The sequence below is a fragment of the Clinocottus analis genome, unplaced genomic scaffold, assembly GCF_023055335.1.
Source record: "Clinocottus analis isolate CAN_PGR_092001 unplaced genomic scaffold, fCliAna1.0.p SCAF_2, whole genome shotgun sequence".
Classification (NCBI taxonomy): domain Eukaryota; kingdom Metazoa; phylum Chordata; class Actinopteri; order Perciformes; family Cottidae; genus Clinocottus; species Clinocottus analis.
The window spans coordinates 4,540,931-4,559,920 of NW_027175931.1; the positions used below are offsets into that span (position 1 = coordinate 4,540,931).

Genomic DNA, 18,990 nt, shown 5'->3' on the forward strand with positions numbered 1-18,990 from the left:
TGTCTTGTGTTGCTTTATGTTTGTTATGTGTTGGAAAAGTTAAATACAATGCTGTTGTGAAATGTTTAATGATGATTGCTTGACATCACTAAGCTGCTGAAAATAATGTCCTTCTCCTTCAAGCTCCCTCCGTCATTTAAAAGCCAGCGACCACACATCAAATACTGCGCTTCAGCTGCGTTACGTATAGATGTCACCGTGTAAATGTATTCGTTTAAGCCGTGTGCACTTCCAAACTCTTACCTTGGCGATCTGCGGCACGCTGGGCAGCTGGTTGATGCCCGCTAAAGAGATCCTGTCATGGACTGTCTTGATCCTCGACCTGCAACAGAACAAGGAGAAGAGGAGCTCTGCTGGTCATATTGCTCAGATATCTATCCCATGAAAGGGATTTGGAAACTTTTGCTACTCCTTGTGTATTAGTTATGATCATGATGAGTCTAGGACTGATTGATACCGGCGATATCATTGCCGTCAGAGAGGAGATTAGCCATCACCTGGCTACGGGCCACGCTATGGTGCCCGCAATTGCTAATCGACAACATCGCTTCATTGTCTTTTCTGTTGATGAAAACGTCACCAACTGTGATAATGGGAGCAGAGCTGTTTTCCGACAGCGTCACGAAGCCGTTCGGAGCTAATCGTGACAAAAAAGCTGCAACAAAAGACAAAGAGTGAGACTCTCTTTCAGGAAGAGAGAGGCCGTGTTGCTCTTTCTGGTTGGTTTGTCGGATTGTCAGGAATGTTGGTCGCGTTCCCCAGAGGGCGAATCCTCCTGACTTAAGAATTCCTCTTATTTACACACAAGTGTGATTAAGATAATGATATTTGTGGCTTTGACTGTAATGTTTCGACAAGTGTTGCATGGATTGCAGTACTTTGGTTGAGCTCCAGCTACGTCTTCATTGTCGATAAGCGAATGTTGACATGCTAACACACAACAATAGGATGGTTCACATGGATAATCTCAAATCAGCGTGTTAGCATTGTCATTGTGAGCGTGTGAGGATGCCGACGGTAGCATTTAGCTCACTGTAGCTCACGGCTGTGGACTCCTCGTCTCGTTACTGTCATTGGTGTCGTCGGCGAGAAGAAAAAGCTGACCAATCGGAGAGCAAGAATACCTGAGCATGATGCGCAGGAACTCCTGTCCGTCAGCCTCCTCGTGTTTCAGAGACATGATGAGGTGGCCTATGCTGCTGCCGGTGCAGTAATAGTTCATGTGTTCCTGGATGTGGGAATGTAGAAAAAGAGGCCGTGAGGGAGAGGCAGTCTACCTCTGCTAAACGCACGGTGACGCTGACACTAATACACACACGCTCACCTTGCCGAGGAAGTGCTTGCGGTAGGCTCGGGCTGTGCTGTTGCACTCCAAGCGGTAGCTGTGCCCGCCACCGGGGCTGATGCCCTCTCCTCCGTCCTCCTCCTCACAGAAGCTGGACTCTGAGGAAGACGGGGTCCCGGCCGGCGCTTCCACATCTTCAATCCAGTAACCCCCGAACTGTGGCAGGATCACCTGGGGGTACGGACCACCTTTCTCCAGGACCTTGCACCCGGAGAGCGAGAGGAAGGCGACGAGGTATGAAAGCAAAAAAATATATAATAGTTCTGGTGGGAAGCAATGTTCAACCGCTCTTTTGTAATATAAGCTTGTTTAAAGCATGTCATAAAAATAAATGCAAAAGTAGTTCTTTAAATGGATTATCTATTGTGGGAAACACTCCTAGCGAATGGTTCCACATGAGAGGGGTGTAAATGTGTGTTATGAGAGCGAGAAATGACTCACATCTTCTATCCGTGGGTAGGGGATGTAGTCATCCTGTGGAGTAGAGGACACACACACGTTAACGAGTCTAAATTTAACACGAGTGAACTTCACTGACTTTGAACACGATGAGACAGTTACGAGCGCAGTCACAAACACGGCGACAGAGAGGTAACACAACTTATCACGCCAAATAGACTCGTAGGTGATGATGCAACAGCCTGAAATGCACAGTCATCAGCAAACATTGATGAGGTCGCGTCACCCCTTGATGATGTCAGAGCTGCTTTGATTCAGCGGCCCCTCTTGGGGGTTGAGGAGCTGTTACGAGCCTGTAGTGGTTTGGCAGTCTGCTAGCGTAGCACAGCGCCGGTGTACGACCTCTAAATACTGCTGAGGCCCGTCTGCACCACTAAAGGAACAGTGCTACGGACAGCCAGTCATTTAAATTTCGCAGCAGCAGGAGGCAGGTTACTGGCAGTCCAGAGGGGATCAATTGACAGTTGGAGTTAATTCAACTTATAATCAATCAGATCAGAAGGCTATTGATCTTTTACTTTAAAAGCCCTCAGAAAAATTTGGAAAAAAGTGCTCACAGAGGGGGTCGAGGGTTTGGGGGAAGGTGGCCCAGAAGCTTTTGTAGTGCTGACAGATGAGACAAGAAAACCCACAGAGCAAATCATGATGAAGCAGTGATGAAGGGGAAGCATGCAGAGACATAATAACACAAACGGGGTCAGAAGTGTTCAAGTGTGTGTGTGTGTGTGTGTGTGTGTGTGTGTGTGTGTGTGTGTGTGTGTGTGTGTGTGTCCGGTGTCTGGTCACACCTTCCATCGTTTGGGCTCTTCAGCTTTCGGGACCTAATTAGTGTCCGTGCGCAGCATGAGGACGGAAAAGCACAAGGGTAAAAAAAAAAAAGAAAAGAAAAGGAGAAAATAAAGTTTTGTTTGTTTATTGTGCACTTTAAAAAATAAAAAAAAAACTGTGTCGGAACATGGCACCTCACTGTCTCTGTTGCTCAGACGACAACTGAATGAGTCATACTTGCTAATTCACTTTTCTGCATGCGCTCACGCGCACACACACACACACACACACACACACACACACACACACACACACACCTTGGTAATACAGACGCTTAGTCATCCTATCTCTCTGAATGTAGCCTCCAGACACACTAAGAGTCCCTTTTCCTCATTACCTTTTCGCGGGACACACTGAGAAGCGGGCCGATGCTGCAGTGTTTTATATATATATATATATATATATATATATATATATATATATATATATATATATATATGCAAATATAAAAGCCAATCGGGTAGACACAAAGTAAATTGGCCAATTATGGTCCAGGCCCAGTGGAACATCTTGTCTACATGACTGAGCAAGTGCGAGGATTCATACACACCACCAGCATCACATCTAGTGCCACCAATCATACCAAGAATTCATTTAAACAGTACAAGTACAGACTCATGGACACACACACACACACACACACACAAACACACAAACACTTCTCGGCCTGGTCTGTAGTGGCGTGTGTCTGTCTGAGTGCATATTGATGGAGCAGCTGTTACACACACGGGGGAGTCATCGTCAACAATACGAGACTGATCACAAAGACGCTCTGAAGAGGCGTTAATCTTCAGTCATAGACGAAGAGACAAAGATGGAGAGAGAGAGAGAGAGAGAGAGAGAGAGAGAGAGAGAGAGAGAGAGAGAGAGAGAGAGAGAGAGAGAGAGAGAAACACAAAAGGTGGAAGGAGGAGGTCCAGGCTGAAAGAGTGGAAGTTAGATGATGAAGAAGAAAGGAGGAGAAAGAAAGATGAGGGATCACAAAGGTGACCTTCATCAGCACCACCCAGACGACGGTACTGAAGGACAGTTTGAGCGCTGAGCTCCATTTGTGGAGTTCGAGGTGGCGGAGCTCAAGAGAGCAGGTCGATGCACGCCGAGGTGTCAGAAGATGGATATGGTGCACAGTGTGTGTGTGTGTGTGTGTGTGTGTGTGTGTGTGCTCTGCATGAGAGAATCTTTGATCATCGTGCTGCATTGACTGACTGTCATCAAGCAGTCACACTTTCCAAATAACTCCACTGATGTCTTCAGTCAGCTCGTCCTTCTGTAACTCCCAAAGCGACATCTTCCTTCATGTCTCCTTCAGTGTTATTAAAGAGAAACCGCGATTCAAGGTAGATGGGGAGTTAGAATATATATAACAAGATACACTGCACAGTTATTTGTACTCTATTGTGTAAATCTATTTTATGTATATTTAAATATATATATATACATATATATATATATAATTTTGTATTTTGTATATATCTGTCATCCCTTTTCTTATATTTTATTTTATTTTGTGTGTTTAGTTTTTATCCATTTGGAGTGTGTAAGTGCTTGGCGCTATTATGACGACAACAAATTTCCCCTAGGGGATTAATAAAGTATATATCTATCTAAGATAGCGTGTATCGATTCTCAAAATATGCGTTACTGTGAGAAATGCAAAGGCAGATAGATTCCACTGTACTATGACAGTTTTCCTAAAATTATATTTTAGAAAATGCAATATTTTGCCTTCAGAATCGCAATATATTTCCATATATTGAACGTAAACCCTTGTGATACATATGTTGTATTGCCAGACTCTTGCCAGTATACACATCCCTAGTAGAGGGGTTCATTCTTAAATAATATTGCAGACAAACCCCAACAACGTGTTCTTGTCTGTGGCACTGAAGCCTGATTATTAATTTGAAAGTTAAATTAAAAAGAATTAGGCAGACTACAAGGGCAGTGCTTGTTATTGCGATCAATGAAATGTTGGTTTTGATCACTCTTTTGTTTTTTTGGGTAGTTTGATAATGCTGCATGAATTATTATCAACCTGCAAAAAGTACTTCTACTTCTCTTTGTATCTTCCTTTGACTACTTGTTCTTTCTTCTCCGCCTTTCATTTCTCCTCACATCTTCCTCCTCTTCCTCTACCTTGTTATATCCCCATCTGTCCTCAGACCACTTAAAGCCTGTGGCCTCACGGGTCCCCAGAAGGAGTGCACAAAGAAGTGTCACACCGAGAGAGAGACTTTATAAAAAATCAATAAATTGAATGAATTCCATATAGAGAAGGAGAAAAATGTTCTAGCAGTCCAGCTCTTTTCTGGTGCTATTCTTCTCTGCCCCCAGCATGTCCATTATCCAATCTGAGTAACAGACTGGACCCAGCGGGCTGACCTACACTGATGGAAACATCAATGACTGTCACATCCTTGTATATGTTAAATCCGGCTGTGGACAAAGACGCAGAGAGAAAGAGCGCAGACACCAGCTCACAGTATGTTCATGTTCTCTCTTAGTTTTACTCGGAGCGAGAGTCTCCTGTCAGCACAAACGTGCCGCCACACGGCACATATGCAACTTTTGCACAGACTTAGGCAAAGAGAGGGATAGAGTAGGAAATGGAAGTGGCGAAATAAGGTCGAGATAAGAGGAAGGGAACTGGATTCACAGAAAAAGAATTAATGAGAATGGCGTACCTGCATCCTCTCCAGCATGTCGAAGAACTCTGCAGACTGAAAGAGAGGAAGATTACAGAACACGTAAAACAGGGCATCCCACCGCTTAACTTTGACTTTCAAGAGCTCCGCCAACGTCTTCTGACACCAAACACAGAGTTGTTGCCCGTTAGTTGACTCCAATTTACACTTCAAACAAGTGTTTCGATGCTCAAAGCAACAACAAAATGTCTGAATTTCAAGGTCTTACATCTGTGAGAGCGGATCTCGCCGGCCAGCTCACTGCGTTCGATTCCCCCACCACAGTATATCTATCTATCTATCTATCTATCTATCTATCTATCTATCTATCTATCTATCTATCTATCTATCTATCTATCTATATAGATATAGATAGATAGATATATCTATATATATATATATATGTACTTAGCCATGGGAAGCGAGCAGGGCCGGACAGAGACTTTCAGCCTCTCACATACCACATGCGCACACACTGATAAACTACCACTTCCTCAGAAAGTAACGCCCACGCACACACTCACACACACGCAGACACATGCATCATTAAGTGCGTTCATTCACACGTCTCTGTTCCCCGTAGCATCCACCTCGACACATCACAACACATGCTTTGGTGTCTTTGCCCTCCACATTTTGGAGTGTGGGCTGGTTGAGGCTACGCGAGTGTATGCGTCTGGTTTAAAGGAAGAAACAGTTGCACACGAAAAACAACAACTATGGGAGCAGTGCTGTGCTTCCTCTTTAAGCATCTCCCACAAACAACCCTGTTGTTGAATCGTGATGGTGAAAAAATACTTCCATTGATAAAAATGTCAACTACAACCTACTTTAAATGACTTTGACAGCTAATACCACGCACTAACATGCAGTCGTGTCATAAAATACAGAACAAGAGCAACAAGGAAATAGACGCCTTCCCCATACCTGTCGCTGCTTATCCAGAACAATTCTGGAAAATAGTTGTACAGCCGTTTAGATGACTGTAATAAAAATCTAATGATATTCTCCACACTGGTGATATGCACGTATCATTACCACTCCCAATTCAGACACACACACACACACACACACACACACACACACACACACACACACACAGAGCTTAGTTAGTTAATATTAACTAGTTGTACGCTGATACAGAGCCGTGAGCTGGACCTCAGCCAGACCAACAATAAGCACACATGTCTATATCTGTTCGACAGAGGCGTTGTCAGTCAGCGTGTGCTCTCAGCACATGCTATCGTGAGGTATGTCTGCCTGCGTGCTCTATCGGTTACCGGGATCATGTGAGGGTGGCCGAGAGGGGGAAGGAAGGCGTGTCCTCACACGATGCCGACTGTACGGCGGCCTAAAAAGACGCACCCATGCAGCTTCTGCCGGCACCGTCTGAGTGGGATCTTGCGGCGCTGACAGCGCGCTCAATCATCGCCTGCCTTCCCTGCAGCTGGCAGACTAAAGAGCGAGGACACCAGACAATTATTTGTCCTCTCTGCGCTCTCGCTGTCACTCTAAAACAGGACCCACATGTCTGTATTTTTTTTTCTTCTCTTTTATCCGAGTGTCTCATTATGCTAATCTCTCCCCTCCCCTAACGCTGCATCGTCTCTCTGTCCTGGTTATGATTCTGATTCCTTCACCTTTTTTTTAGTTCCTCTTTCTCTTTCTCCATTGCGTCTTTTGTGCGCTGCATCTAGCCCGGCAACAACATCTGCATCTCTCATCTACCATGGCAACCCGCGAGTGCTCTCGCAGACTTCAGGCAGATTAGTTCGGCTGCTGATTGAATGACAAACTTGTTGCCCGCTAGAATTCACACATATTCATGCAAAGACATGGACACACAATCATTTGCACATTGACAGCAACGATGATAAGTCACAGACGGGGGCAGCGGCCTCCTCGTCTCATCCGGTATTAAAGGGATGTTACAGAATTTAACTTCATCAAAACACTAAGTGAAAGCTCGGGGAGAAAAAATGTCGACGACCTTAAATGTGCAAGTTTTCATGCTCTCTTAACCCTAGAACACTAACGTTAAAATAGTACCAGCATTGCTACCGTCGGGTGTATTTTACCAGATATAATGTACCTGATAAATATACTTCTCATCTAAATATATTAAAACACAACAATGCAAGGCAAGTTGAAGTACTCTTCTTTTATTTTACCTACTTCTCATTAAACTAAAAACAAGCGGACCCTGAAAAAAGGCTCAAAATCAGGTGAAAAAATTTGGGAATCGCCAATAAAACATGATTAAAAATATAAATCGTGGAACTATGAGCTTGTTTTTTTGGTCCAGCTGAGAGACACAGAGACACGCCCACCTTCAATAACGTCAGTGAGCAGCATGAAGCTACACAAAGACCCACACAACACAGACAAAAGGCAACACAATGAAAATAGCCTAACCACCATCGCACGGGTGAAAATCCTCCGGCGTTATTGTTCTCGGGTTAAGTCCGACTGGCATGAGAAGCGCAGGTATGGCGCTTTCGTCATATCCACAACGGCCACGTGTCGTTTCTAGTCGAGTGCAGCTCAGTTCTGTTTGAGACCGCCTGGTTGAAAACAACCTGCACCTCAGCCAAAGTCAGAGTTGTCCTCAATCCACAGACTCTGCTCGGCTGCGCACCACACAACTCCTTCTCTGGGTCAGAAAAAGGGTGACGGGTGGATGAAAGGATGCGCCTGAGCCGGCAGCTCTGCAGCTCTCAGAGGTACAGTAAGACACATAAAAAAAACACCCTCATAGCATCTTTATAGCACAGCTCTGTCGGGTACCTGGAGCACCGGCCGACATCTGCATTTGATGCATCAGTCAATACTGTTTTGGCCCGGTCTCTAGGTTACGAAATACTGTTGTGAAACACTTTCACGTGTGGGTGTAACTCTGCTATAAATACGACATAAAACCGTAAAACGTTCCAGAGATGCAGTCGTTCCGCTGCAAGCTTTTTTCCCCCCTCAAACTAAACGTAATGAGTTCAGCAGACAGTTGAACCCGATGTTGTATTTACACGGTAATCAACGGGCCTCTGCTGAGCAGTTAAGTGCTGAAAGGAAGACAACATTCACAGGGATAATTGTTCAATGCTGAGTAAGTTGTAAGTTCTTGAATTAGATGGCAAATTGATACTTCCACACTAAACAACTCGCACTTTGATCCGAAAACACATGAAATTGTTCTCAGTCGCAGGCTGCCCGGTTGTTTCTTTGAGTCAAAAGGTCGACTTACCTTTAGCATTAGCTACGAAATCATCTCAGCCCTCGGTTGTGTGTGTGTCTGTCTCGGCCTTCCTCTGAGTCTCATCTCTCTTCTACATCTAGAAAAGATATTCCTCTCTCGCTCGCTTTTCACGTGTGTTTGGCCCTTTCACGTGCATTTTAACGCTGAAACAGGAAAGTCAAGTCGCGCTGTGAACTGAGTCTTGTGTGTACACAGGACAGGTTATTCCAGTGTGCGCGTGTCAACACAACACACAAGCACATTACAGTATGTGTAATGAGAGTGTGATTATACTACTATCTCTGAGGACTTTCCTTTCGCTCCTTTATTCCCTCACCTTAATTTAGCCCGGTCTACTACTGTATATGTTTACCCATTATGTCACAACCACTGAAGAAACGCTCCCAAAGCGTAAAGGGAAGACAAAAGGTGCACAATACAGCTCCGGTGCCACGCTGCAGTCTGTGTGTCTTCCCAGCAGAGTCATCTTTATGGCCACAGTATTCCAAGCAGCAAAGTCAATAACTAAGCTCTGTAGCAACGACATGTAGACTGTGCAAGCAGATTTTAATATATTTTTTGATTTATGAGCGGTGCATTATCCAACTAATAAAATGCACAACAGAGGTGGAGAAAGCTTGTATATCAAGTGAGATGGCATGATTAAACCTATTACCATGTACTTGCCAATCTGAGGAGAAGGACGCGTGTTTTTGTCGTGTAGTAATAGAAGCAATGATATGTTAATGTATTTTAGATTATTTGTATTTTCTTCTGATTTGTTTAAATTATGTCTCGCAACCCCACAGCAATCAATAAATCCAACGCTCTGACAAATCAAATCAAAAATACAGTGCAGCGTGGCTGTTTCAGGACTGTAATAAGAAATCATTATAAACTTTTGGGGTAATGTGCTGCTTCCATTGGAATAACTAGTTAGCAACACCGGCATGGGGTTTTTCACTCTATTCAGAATAGACCTCAGTCTTCCAGGTTTCTCTGATGTTGCGCAATCCAGCTTTAAAGGTTTTAGGCTGCACATCATGCAGTTGAATGGTCTCGTGATGGATTTGATGTGCACTGTGATTACAGGACATTATAAATGTCACGACGTCTTTCTTAGTCCTGATGATGCAAATTTGACCACTCTGGCTCGCAGCGAAATTGTGGGTTGTCGATTGATAATTACCAGAAAACAGCCACACATCTAGAGAAAATGTCATTGCGGCTCTATTTTTTTAAATATATATTAAGGTGTTTATTCCAGTCAAGGCCTGATCACATTTTTAGATAATCATTCTGTCTGACCATCTGTCCGTCCTTTCTGTGCTAACTCCCTCTGTGTTCGCAGCTTCAATAACGATGGCTTAGTTCAAGGTGACATACTGCAGCAAGTGTCTCCCTCTTGCAGGAGATTCATTTCATGTACATCACGCCGGTTAATCTATATACTCTCTTTTATCATGCCGGAGAACATTTTTTTTTTAATGCTTCAGCCTCGGAAACAAGTGCAATGCAGTGTGAGTAATGAATGTCAAAAATACATCAACACCTCACATTCTCATACGGATGAAAGGCTCTCTCTAAATATGCAGCATAGTCATGTCATTACCACATGAATGAGTGTGACAATACCTGAAGGAAGAGGATCCTCTACAGTCTGACAGATTTCATTTATATTCATGTTCAGTTTGGTTTTGCTCTGATATATTTTTTTTTCAATTTGCCGAGTCACAGCTTCGGCCAAAGTTTCATTCGATGACACCGTTTGAATAGAAGTTCACAACTTTGGGGTCAAGATAGCAACTGAGAATTAAGCTTCCAACCTTTTCCTACTGTAATCGGTCATGAGCGAAGGTTACACTTCTGTAACCCCAGTTCTATGATCACAGACGGAGCCCTCCACTGGACTCCATGGGTCGTACTCCCCTCGATTCGCGAGCACGGATTAACCAACAGAAGATTTTCATCGGCCTAGCCTAGAATACGTGCACACCTCAAGGTACACAAGGGAGCACACACTGCTACCTACAGGTATAGGATAGCTTATAGAACTTATAGAACTAGGGTTACAAGATTATAACTTTCCTTTTCAATCACACAGGCTTTGGACAAACCTGTAAAAAATCTTACTTTCCTTTACATGCAGCGATGTGTCATGTCAACCGTAAAGTGTCTTGACACTGCAGTTTGTCATTGTCTCTCTGAACAGCTTTGCTTACTAAAAGGATTTCTCAATGAGGATGATCGCGATCGATAGATTGTCTAATGGGTCTGAAGGTCCAAAGGGCATAACAAGTCTGTAAATCAATATGGAAAAACTGTGTGCGTGTGCGCACATGTATGTCCCCACATTCATGCGTGTGCTTCCTACCTTCATGTTGGGCGGCGCGGTGCGGGGCGGTGAGGGGGGGCATTCTCCCAGAGGGACGTTGGAAATGTTCAGCAGCTCCTGTTTCCTGGAGGGAGGAGGTCAAAATGAGGAGTAAGCAACATTGATTTATGTTCAGCGAAATGATACAGATTTTTTGAAAGGTCACCGGTCCCCTTTTCAATGTCAAAAACACTTTGACAGTAATTTGATTAGGAGGCAGGCTGATGAACTGTCCCACCTTTTAAGCGGGGAGAGCATTATTCCCCCTCTGATTTATATCTCATATGCATATCTTATTTATGGCTTCCTGGTCACTCGCCAGCAAGCCATAAATAGTCATTTTTCAAGATTTTTCACGCGTCACATGTCTTCCTTTTGGGTAACTTAGATGCATAGAACAAATTAAGGAAGCTTTTGAAAATAATTTCTCCTTCTAACTCTTTAAAACAAAACAAAAAAGTACATTGCATCACGAGACATAATTAAGAGCGCTACATTCTCGAGCCTATTTCTTTCAGAGTAACTTTTATCGAAGCAATACTTTAGGGTTTTTTAAGGGAGCCTGTGAGAAATGGGTGGTGAAGTGTCAGATGGCTCTCCGCTGTTTTCATTTGCTCTCTGGAGTCCCAGGGGCTGTCGGGGAGACGTGAAGAGAAGAAGTCCTTTGGTGCTTGAAGCCTCATCTCCTCCCTTGTGGTCCCCCCCCCCCTCCCTCTGCTGTGAACTCAGAAGCATGAGTGCACATTGATGATCCCAGATGTGAAAGGTTGAGCTGTCACTGGGAGACAGCCAGAAGATTGGCTCAACGGCAGAAACCTGGCGTATTTGGATCAAATCCATCGGTTTATCACTGGAGGCTCGATGTGATACTCGCGGTGGTGATGGACACCTCTAGTGCGCGCTCAACATCACGAGTGTTTTAAGAGAAATACAGAGGGACCAAATAGCACAGCTGTACTAAACCCTCTCCCACTCGTCTTTGGAGCTGCAGAAAGCACTTAAGACGACGCTTTCTCTACCAACCTATAAAACATGTTGGATGTGAAGTGGCAGTCGTATAAAGGCGATATCTGATCCCATAACCATAATATGTGCGAGCCTTTTAACTTCGTGTGGTTAGTTCAATTCTTATTTTAATACTGAACAACAGGAGCCCATATCAGGTTTTATATCGTCTGGCCTAATGGACGCGACACATTGAATACACATGTCCACTCTAAAGTCACAGTGAAGTGGAGGGAAAGACACGTTTCAACTAATGTGAAATGTATATGCCAATTATTTCCTTTCATAGCGACTCGCTTTCCATTCGAAGATGCCGCCGTGTCAAGTACTGAGGACAAACACATTCACAGTGATGCAAAGAAATGAGAGGAGGTAAAAAAAAAACTAAAAAAAACATCTTCTCCCCTTATGCTCCATTAAATTGAATAAACAACAGTTTTTGGAGTTGACTCGCATCGCATTTCAATAGCTACATCAGGCTAATAGACGGCCAAACAAGGCACGCCAGAGTCTCACGTAGTCGCTACAGGACAAGCTCTGATTTCTCTTCAAAATGATGGAAACAGACAAAGACCAGCTCTTTCCACAGGTTCTGCTTCCACACAATGCACCACTGTGTCTCCCCGTGTGTTTAATGTATGCTAGAACAAGCTAGCCAAGTGTGGACAGTGTTTGAAGGAGCATCGTAAAGCAAGAAGACAGACCAGGCAGATTGAAAAAAAAACAAAAAAACATGTTTTTCCCTTTGCTGGACATTGCTCTCTTCAGCCTGAGGTAATTAGGACATTCCACCGCTCGACTTGTGAAAAGGAAAAGCTTGTTAAGACCACTGTCCTTCGGGACGATCCCCGCTGTGTGTCTCGATACAGCTGACCTGCATTGGAGGACACCTTTTTTTTCCTGTATCACACACTCACTCCCTCACTCACAGCTGCACACAGAGAGATGCTGTTATCAGAGAGAGAGAGAGAGAGAGAGGGAAAGACGAGGAGCTGCCGTCCTCGCAGCCTGGACTGTCTCTGTCGTGATGCAACGACAGCTACGTCTCAGCTACTGACTGCCACCCAGGTATGAGGGGGAGGGAGAGCGTGAACTCGCATACGGGGACAGCAGGAGGGATGAAGCAAAGAAACAATTTAAAAAGAACAGGTCATGGGGAAAGTGAGTCACAAGAGGGAACAGAGGGAAGAGGGTTAGCCGCGCACTCAAGGCATTAAAAAAGCTTCACAGCATCATCGAATGACTCAGTGTCCTGAGGAAATATATTTATTCAGCACCTCGCAATGTACGTCCAATGCCAATATTGACAGCCGACGTAGCAAGTAGAGTCTTTTATTGTGTGTAAAAAGGTTGAAAGTCAGGGTGTGACGAATGGGAGTGCAGCTTTCAGGAGGCCGCCCCAGTTTGTGCCTCTCGTGTATTATTGTTCACAAAGCTAAACAAAGATGGTGGCCAGAAAGGGCATCTGTCTTTGCTGAAGTTTGTATAATGTGAACCAAAACTGATAGTTCTATTTATTCACGTTACTTCATATTGTCTAATATTTTCCAACGAATAGAAAACTTTTCGATGTTTTTTTATTGCGTCAAGCAAGGACACACATGTCTCCCGGCGACCATCTTTGTTTGGATTAGGAACGGAAATACTTTTTAAAGCATTTTCAAAGTGTCGGCCAAAACAGGAAAAAGGAAAAAAAGACAAACGCTGACTAAAAAGTGAAAGCAATGCGGCACAACAATGAGATACAACGCACGATGACACAGAGGTATCTTGCCGCAAGAGCTGCTTCTGTCTAATCAATTTCAGCTCTGACTCAATGGGTGAATCGGCGATTTTTGATTCAATGTTTTTTAAATTTTTTTATTGGATCTTTTGACACACTCGATGTTGGCATTGTGGAAATAAGCTGTGAAACGAAATCACAAGGTCAAATTGCATCCAGACCTCGTGCTCTGAACCGATACAAACAACGAGTGGCCGATATTTCTCAGCGAGACGAAATGCGGTCGGTCGCCGCACAATTACAGTAAATACTGGCTGCGGGGAACATGCGGCAGCTGTGTTGGTCCGTGTGACCCTTTTCTGGCTGTAAGCGCTCAGCCAAGAACAGGGAAGTCGCCTCCGAAGAACTCATTAATCGACGACAATAAACGTGCTCTTCAAAAGGATTTTAGGGAAACCGCTGTAGTTGGTTAACTCTCCCCGAGTGAATGAATGAAGTGTGACTTAACTCAGGCCTCTGTCACCTCCAGCTAAGATTAAGTGGTTGTAAATCTGGAAGGCAAAAAAATAGGGCAGATCGTGCCCCACATTTACATCCAAACTGGTACAAGATGTACCTTTCTGCAGCATGTCTGTAATCCTGCTTGCGTTTGGCTGCGGCTAATTATCGTTGATTCAACAGTAATTACATCTACACAGTCATCATGTTTATCTAATGATGCCAGTGACGTACATATGTGTGTGTGTGTGTGTGTGTGTGTACTGTATGTGTGTGTGTGAGGGAGAGACACACAGATAGCGAGAGAGATGGTAATACATCTCCGGTATTTCATGTATTGATCACACCCTGGAGATGAGATTAGGGCAGCAGCACATCAGGCACCGGCCGGGACGCAGAGAGGGAACAACAAAAAGGTGGGGGAGGGAGGGAATAATACCTCCACACATCCCCAACATGACTGACTGATCACAGGAAGAGGAGATAGGGGGATGAAAACAGGAAATCCGGGTGATGGTGGGTGCAGAGAGGACTGAAACAGAAGGACACACGAGGTTGAACGGCGGGTCTCGGATATGAATCCTCTCCCTGGGGGACTTACTGCGCACTCTGGTTTCCAGTTAGGGTTTAATTTTCGTTACGAAACTTGATAAGGAGCTTGATCCTCGTGCCAATTACACAACTGATGGTTTCTCTAATAGAGTTAATACAACAGTAATTGGAGACAGAGGAAAAAGGAGAAAGAGGAGGATTGTGTGGAGACGGAGAGCCCGTCAATCTTGATGTATATTATAGTCGACCGTTAATGAACAAAACACGGCGCACAGCAAGATCCTCCGCAACATTACATATTTAACGTGACAGTTACGGCTATGATAAGCACTTTAAGGGGCTGATGCTGCGGGAGGCATGGAGGGAAGGTGATGCCTGCTGCTTTAAATAACGACCGTAATTAAGTTACGAGTGTGAACACGTCGGACAGAAGATATAAGTGGGATTAATGGATGCTGTTGATTGACTCTCCAGTTTGTGTTTGCAATCATAAACAAGAGAACTATTGGATGGATTGGCATACAATTTGGTACTGACATGTATGTTCCCCTGAGGGATGTGTTCTAATTTTGGTGATCACTAAACTTTTCCATTACCGAAAGAAATAATGACATTCCCGTGACTCTGATTTCAAAGATGTGAAAATGACCCATGTGCCACTATCAACGACTGCATGTCAGACATGGATGTGACTGTCACTGTGAAATCTTTAAACATACTGTGAAAGGGTTAATCTTGTAAGACGACAATCTTCCAGACTGGATAAAGCCTTCATAGCAACCTGTCAATCACAAGGTAGCCACTCCTTCAAGCATACCCTGCTATATGGTCTATTAGACTTTAGATGGGACGCCCCCTGCTGTCCATTAGAAAGAAAGCAAGCATAGGACACTTCTAAATTTGTTTCAATATCGAACTGGAAACTGGTCACATTTAAAAGGAATATAGGAAAAAAGGGCGTGGCTACCTTGTGATTGACTGGTCGCTACTTCCGCGTTGGCCGGTCCGGGTGTTGTGCTAGTTTTCGTCTTAAAACTTCTCAGTTCACAAAAGTTAAGTTGTGAAAAGGTCGCCTTGAGGTCGCCTAACAATGTCTCGTCCCGCGTTACTTTGTACTTCGTTTCACCCCAAGGGCTATACGTTTTAAAAAATGAGAAATTTTTCCATTACCCCGACTGCTTATCCTATTTAGGGTCGCTGGAGCCGATCCCAGCTGACATTGGGCGAAGGCAGGGTTCCCCCTGGACAGGCCAGTTTATATTCAGACTCACATTCACACCTCCGGGCAATTTAGAGTCTCCAATTAACCGGAGCTGGCTGTTCACTTGAACAACAAACTGGACTGACCAGAGAGGAGAATAAGGACTTTTTTTGACCTTGTGGAGTGGTCTGCTGGGGTAGCAGCATCTCGAAAGAGACTGAACACACTGGTAAAGATGACCAACAGTGTGCCGGGGTGTCCACTAGATACGGTGGAGGTGGTGGGAGGCTGCAGGGTGACGACTTAGCCATCATCCATCCCACCCCATGCAGGGCACTCTGGCAGCTCTGTACAGCTCCTTCAGCCACCGGCTGCTTCACCGCCGGTGTGTGAAGGAGAGATACCGCAGGTCCTTCCTTCCTGCTGCTGACCGGCTGCACAACCAGCTCTGTGCAATTATAATAGTTATAATATTTCAGTTATTTTAGATTCTGTTTTGCTTATTTATAATACTTGTTTTGATCTTGTCTTTTTTTTTTTTTTATCATGTCCCTATTTTCGCTTCACCTTCTGGTGCGGGAGATCCAGAAATGTCCGCGCTGCGGGACTAATAAAGGATCATCTTATCTTATCTTATGTCTTTGGACTGTGGGAGGAAGCCGGAGAACCCGGAGGGAACTCAAGCTCAAACGCAGAAGGAACGCCCGGATTCAGAGATCAAACCCCGGCCGCTCTCGCAGCGAAGTGACCGCCAGACGCCACCGTGCAGCGCATATGTGGAAATGGTAATGAATCAAAATGATTAAGTACAACTTTTAAAGGAATAGCAATTTATCCTTCAGCAATTTGAATCACTTTGTGTCACGTCTTTCCTCGACAGTATTTCTTCCTGCACCATCTATTATGTATACGCCTATATCGGTTACAAAGTCCGCTCCACATATAGAGGTAAGAAATGGATGTGTGAGTCAGTCAGCTGCCCAACTGGGGAGCACAGGCATCTGAGATATGTGCAGAAATGTGCAGAGGTCAGGGGAGCAATAATTAGGAGGCAACTGCCCTCCAAGTCACCGGCTGTTTCCTGTGGGAACGCCAGGCCTCGCCCTCTCTCTCGCTTACTGTGATATGAATAGATACAAAGATGACAGCAGACGGGAGATGTGACTGTCCGGCAAGACAACCTGAAGCACTCATTATCAACAACAGGAAGAGGAGCATGCAGGTTGTGGTGGGAGGAGATGAGAAGGAGGGGAGCCGCATGTTTCCTCGGAGAGACATCGGCTCCGTTTGGAAATGAATTATATTTGTACGAAAAACAACTAATCCTTCAAATACAGAGCTGGTGAGCAGGAAGAAGAAGAAGAAGCAAATGACCTTTTAATTGCACTGCCCTGCTGATAGAGTAGAAGAAAGGCCATGGAGTCTGTGTGTGTGCTTGTGTATGTGTGTGTGTGTGTGTGTGTGTGCTTTGTTGCAGCTACACAAACCACCATATTAACATTATACAAAGCATCACACTGGCACACACGCCTCCGCACTGTTTTCGTCACTGACTCATAACCATATGGTATTTAGTTTTTGTTTTTTTCCCCAAAAGGTCTCAGTTGATTAGATCTGCAGACAGGTTGTTTTTTTGTTTCCATCCAATGTTTCGTTCTAGATTTGTAGCGCAACTCCATTGAGTTGTGCTTGGTAGGTCTCTTTTAAAATACATTTTAAACACAGGAACTCGAGATGTATAAGTAATACACTTCTTGCCACCCCTGAGTAAGTCAGTGCCCTGATTGGCCCCGTCAATACAGTCCAGACATGACACTCCTGTCTTCTCCACGCCCAATTATTTCTGTAATTACACACACAGTCCCACCCAAGGAAACACATGAGTGTGTGTGTGTGTGTGCCATTCGGTTCCTCCCAAAGAAACCGAGTTAATGATACTGCAGTAAGTTTGTTACCCTGGATGATACTCGGACGGCTCGCTGTAACATTTAACATAATTCATTGACTTAAACACTGACTTTGAAGATCACCAGCAGGCTAAATGGCCACGCTTCTCTGACACTGGATTCACATTCCTCCACGAAGAGAAAACACCCCGAGCCGGGGAAAGGTTACGTACTGCAGCTTTTGTCTTACCTTTGAAATGTCAGTGTTGTTTTGTGCCTCACTGCACAAATGGTGCCAAGAGACCTTTGATAGACATTTACCTGTACACACTTCCCAACCGCGGGGAGACACAGATAAAGGCCACAGGCTGAATAATGTTTGTTTCTTCATACGCTCGCGCTTCATGCAGTTAATCACACCTTCTTTGGATAGCTCCTCAAGGATGATAGTCAATTTACTAGTACGTGACTATAATGCAGCAGTAGATGGAACCTTTTGACCCAGTAAACGCCTGAATAACATCTATGCTTAATTAACGAGATGTAGAAAAACACCTCGCTGAAAGAAACGTAATTCGGACGAGGTGGCGTTCTCTTTTCAATTGTTTGACGAATACGTGGACAGCACCTGCGCATCTCCTGGATGTTATTCAAAGGTGTTTCATGGGAATATGAACCACTCTCTCTTTCATTGTTTGTTATTTGCGAACGCTCATAACTGTCACTTTTTATGCCTGTCAAACGGTGACTGCGTGTGCACCTGCTCTTCGTCTGAAGAGAGAGTTATTTCATCATTAGCCCTGGACAGCGGGCGGTAATACACAAGAACTTAAATGTACTTTTTTGTCCTTTGGCACAGTATCACAGCGACAAACATAGTGGCCTGGCATCGCCGCTCTCCGTCATATCACAATATATGCCATAAATCCTATCTAATCCTATTCATTTTCTGGGATCCGGTTCCTCTTTATTACTGCCCAATCTCGCCCAGTCTCACTGGCTTGAGTCCGGGGAGAAATAGACTTAAGTGTCCCTCGGATGACATTGAATACTTCTCTCTTTTTTCTCAACCGTCTCCACCAGCGATAACCGCACGAGCGAGAAAAGGTCCTGAACAAAATAAGGAGAGAGATATGAAGACAGAGAGGGCGAGGCGCACAATGAATGAATGTCAGTCAGATTGTGGAAAGGGAGAAGGCAGCC

At 44.4% G+C, this 18,990-nt stretch overlaps 1 protein-coding gene across 4 annotated transcripts in view; it reads right to left on the minus strand.

Annotated features, from left to right (window-relative positions):
* rap1gap2a (RAP1 GTPase activating protein 2a) overlaps positions 1-18,990 on the minus strand; it is a 77,517-nt gene that overhangs the window by 11,691 nt on the left and 46,836 nt on the right. For 3 of the 4 annotated variants that reach the window (XM_068584257.1, XM_068584255.1, XM_068584253.1), the window contains 7 exons: positions 10,923-11,007; positions 5,317-5,352; positions 2,593-2,625; positions 1,787-1,819; positions 1,325-1,546; positions 1,125-1,228; positions 244-322 (listed from right to left, as the gene is read on the minus strand). In XM_068584257.1, coding sequence (XP_068440358.1) covers positions 244-322; positions 1,125-1,228; positions 1,325-1,546; positions 1,787-1,819; positions 2,593-2,625; positions 5,317-5,352; positions 10,923-11,007 — 592 coding nt within the window. The remainder of the gene's footprint in view (positions 1-243; positions 323-1,124; positions 1,229-1,324; positions 1,547-1,786; positions 1,820-2,592; positions 2,626-5,316; positions 5,353-10,922; positions 11,008-18,990) is intronic. The other variant, XM_068584254.1, reaches the window with a different exon arrangement.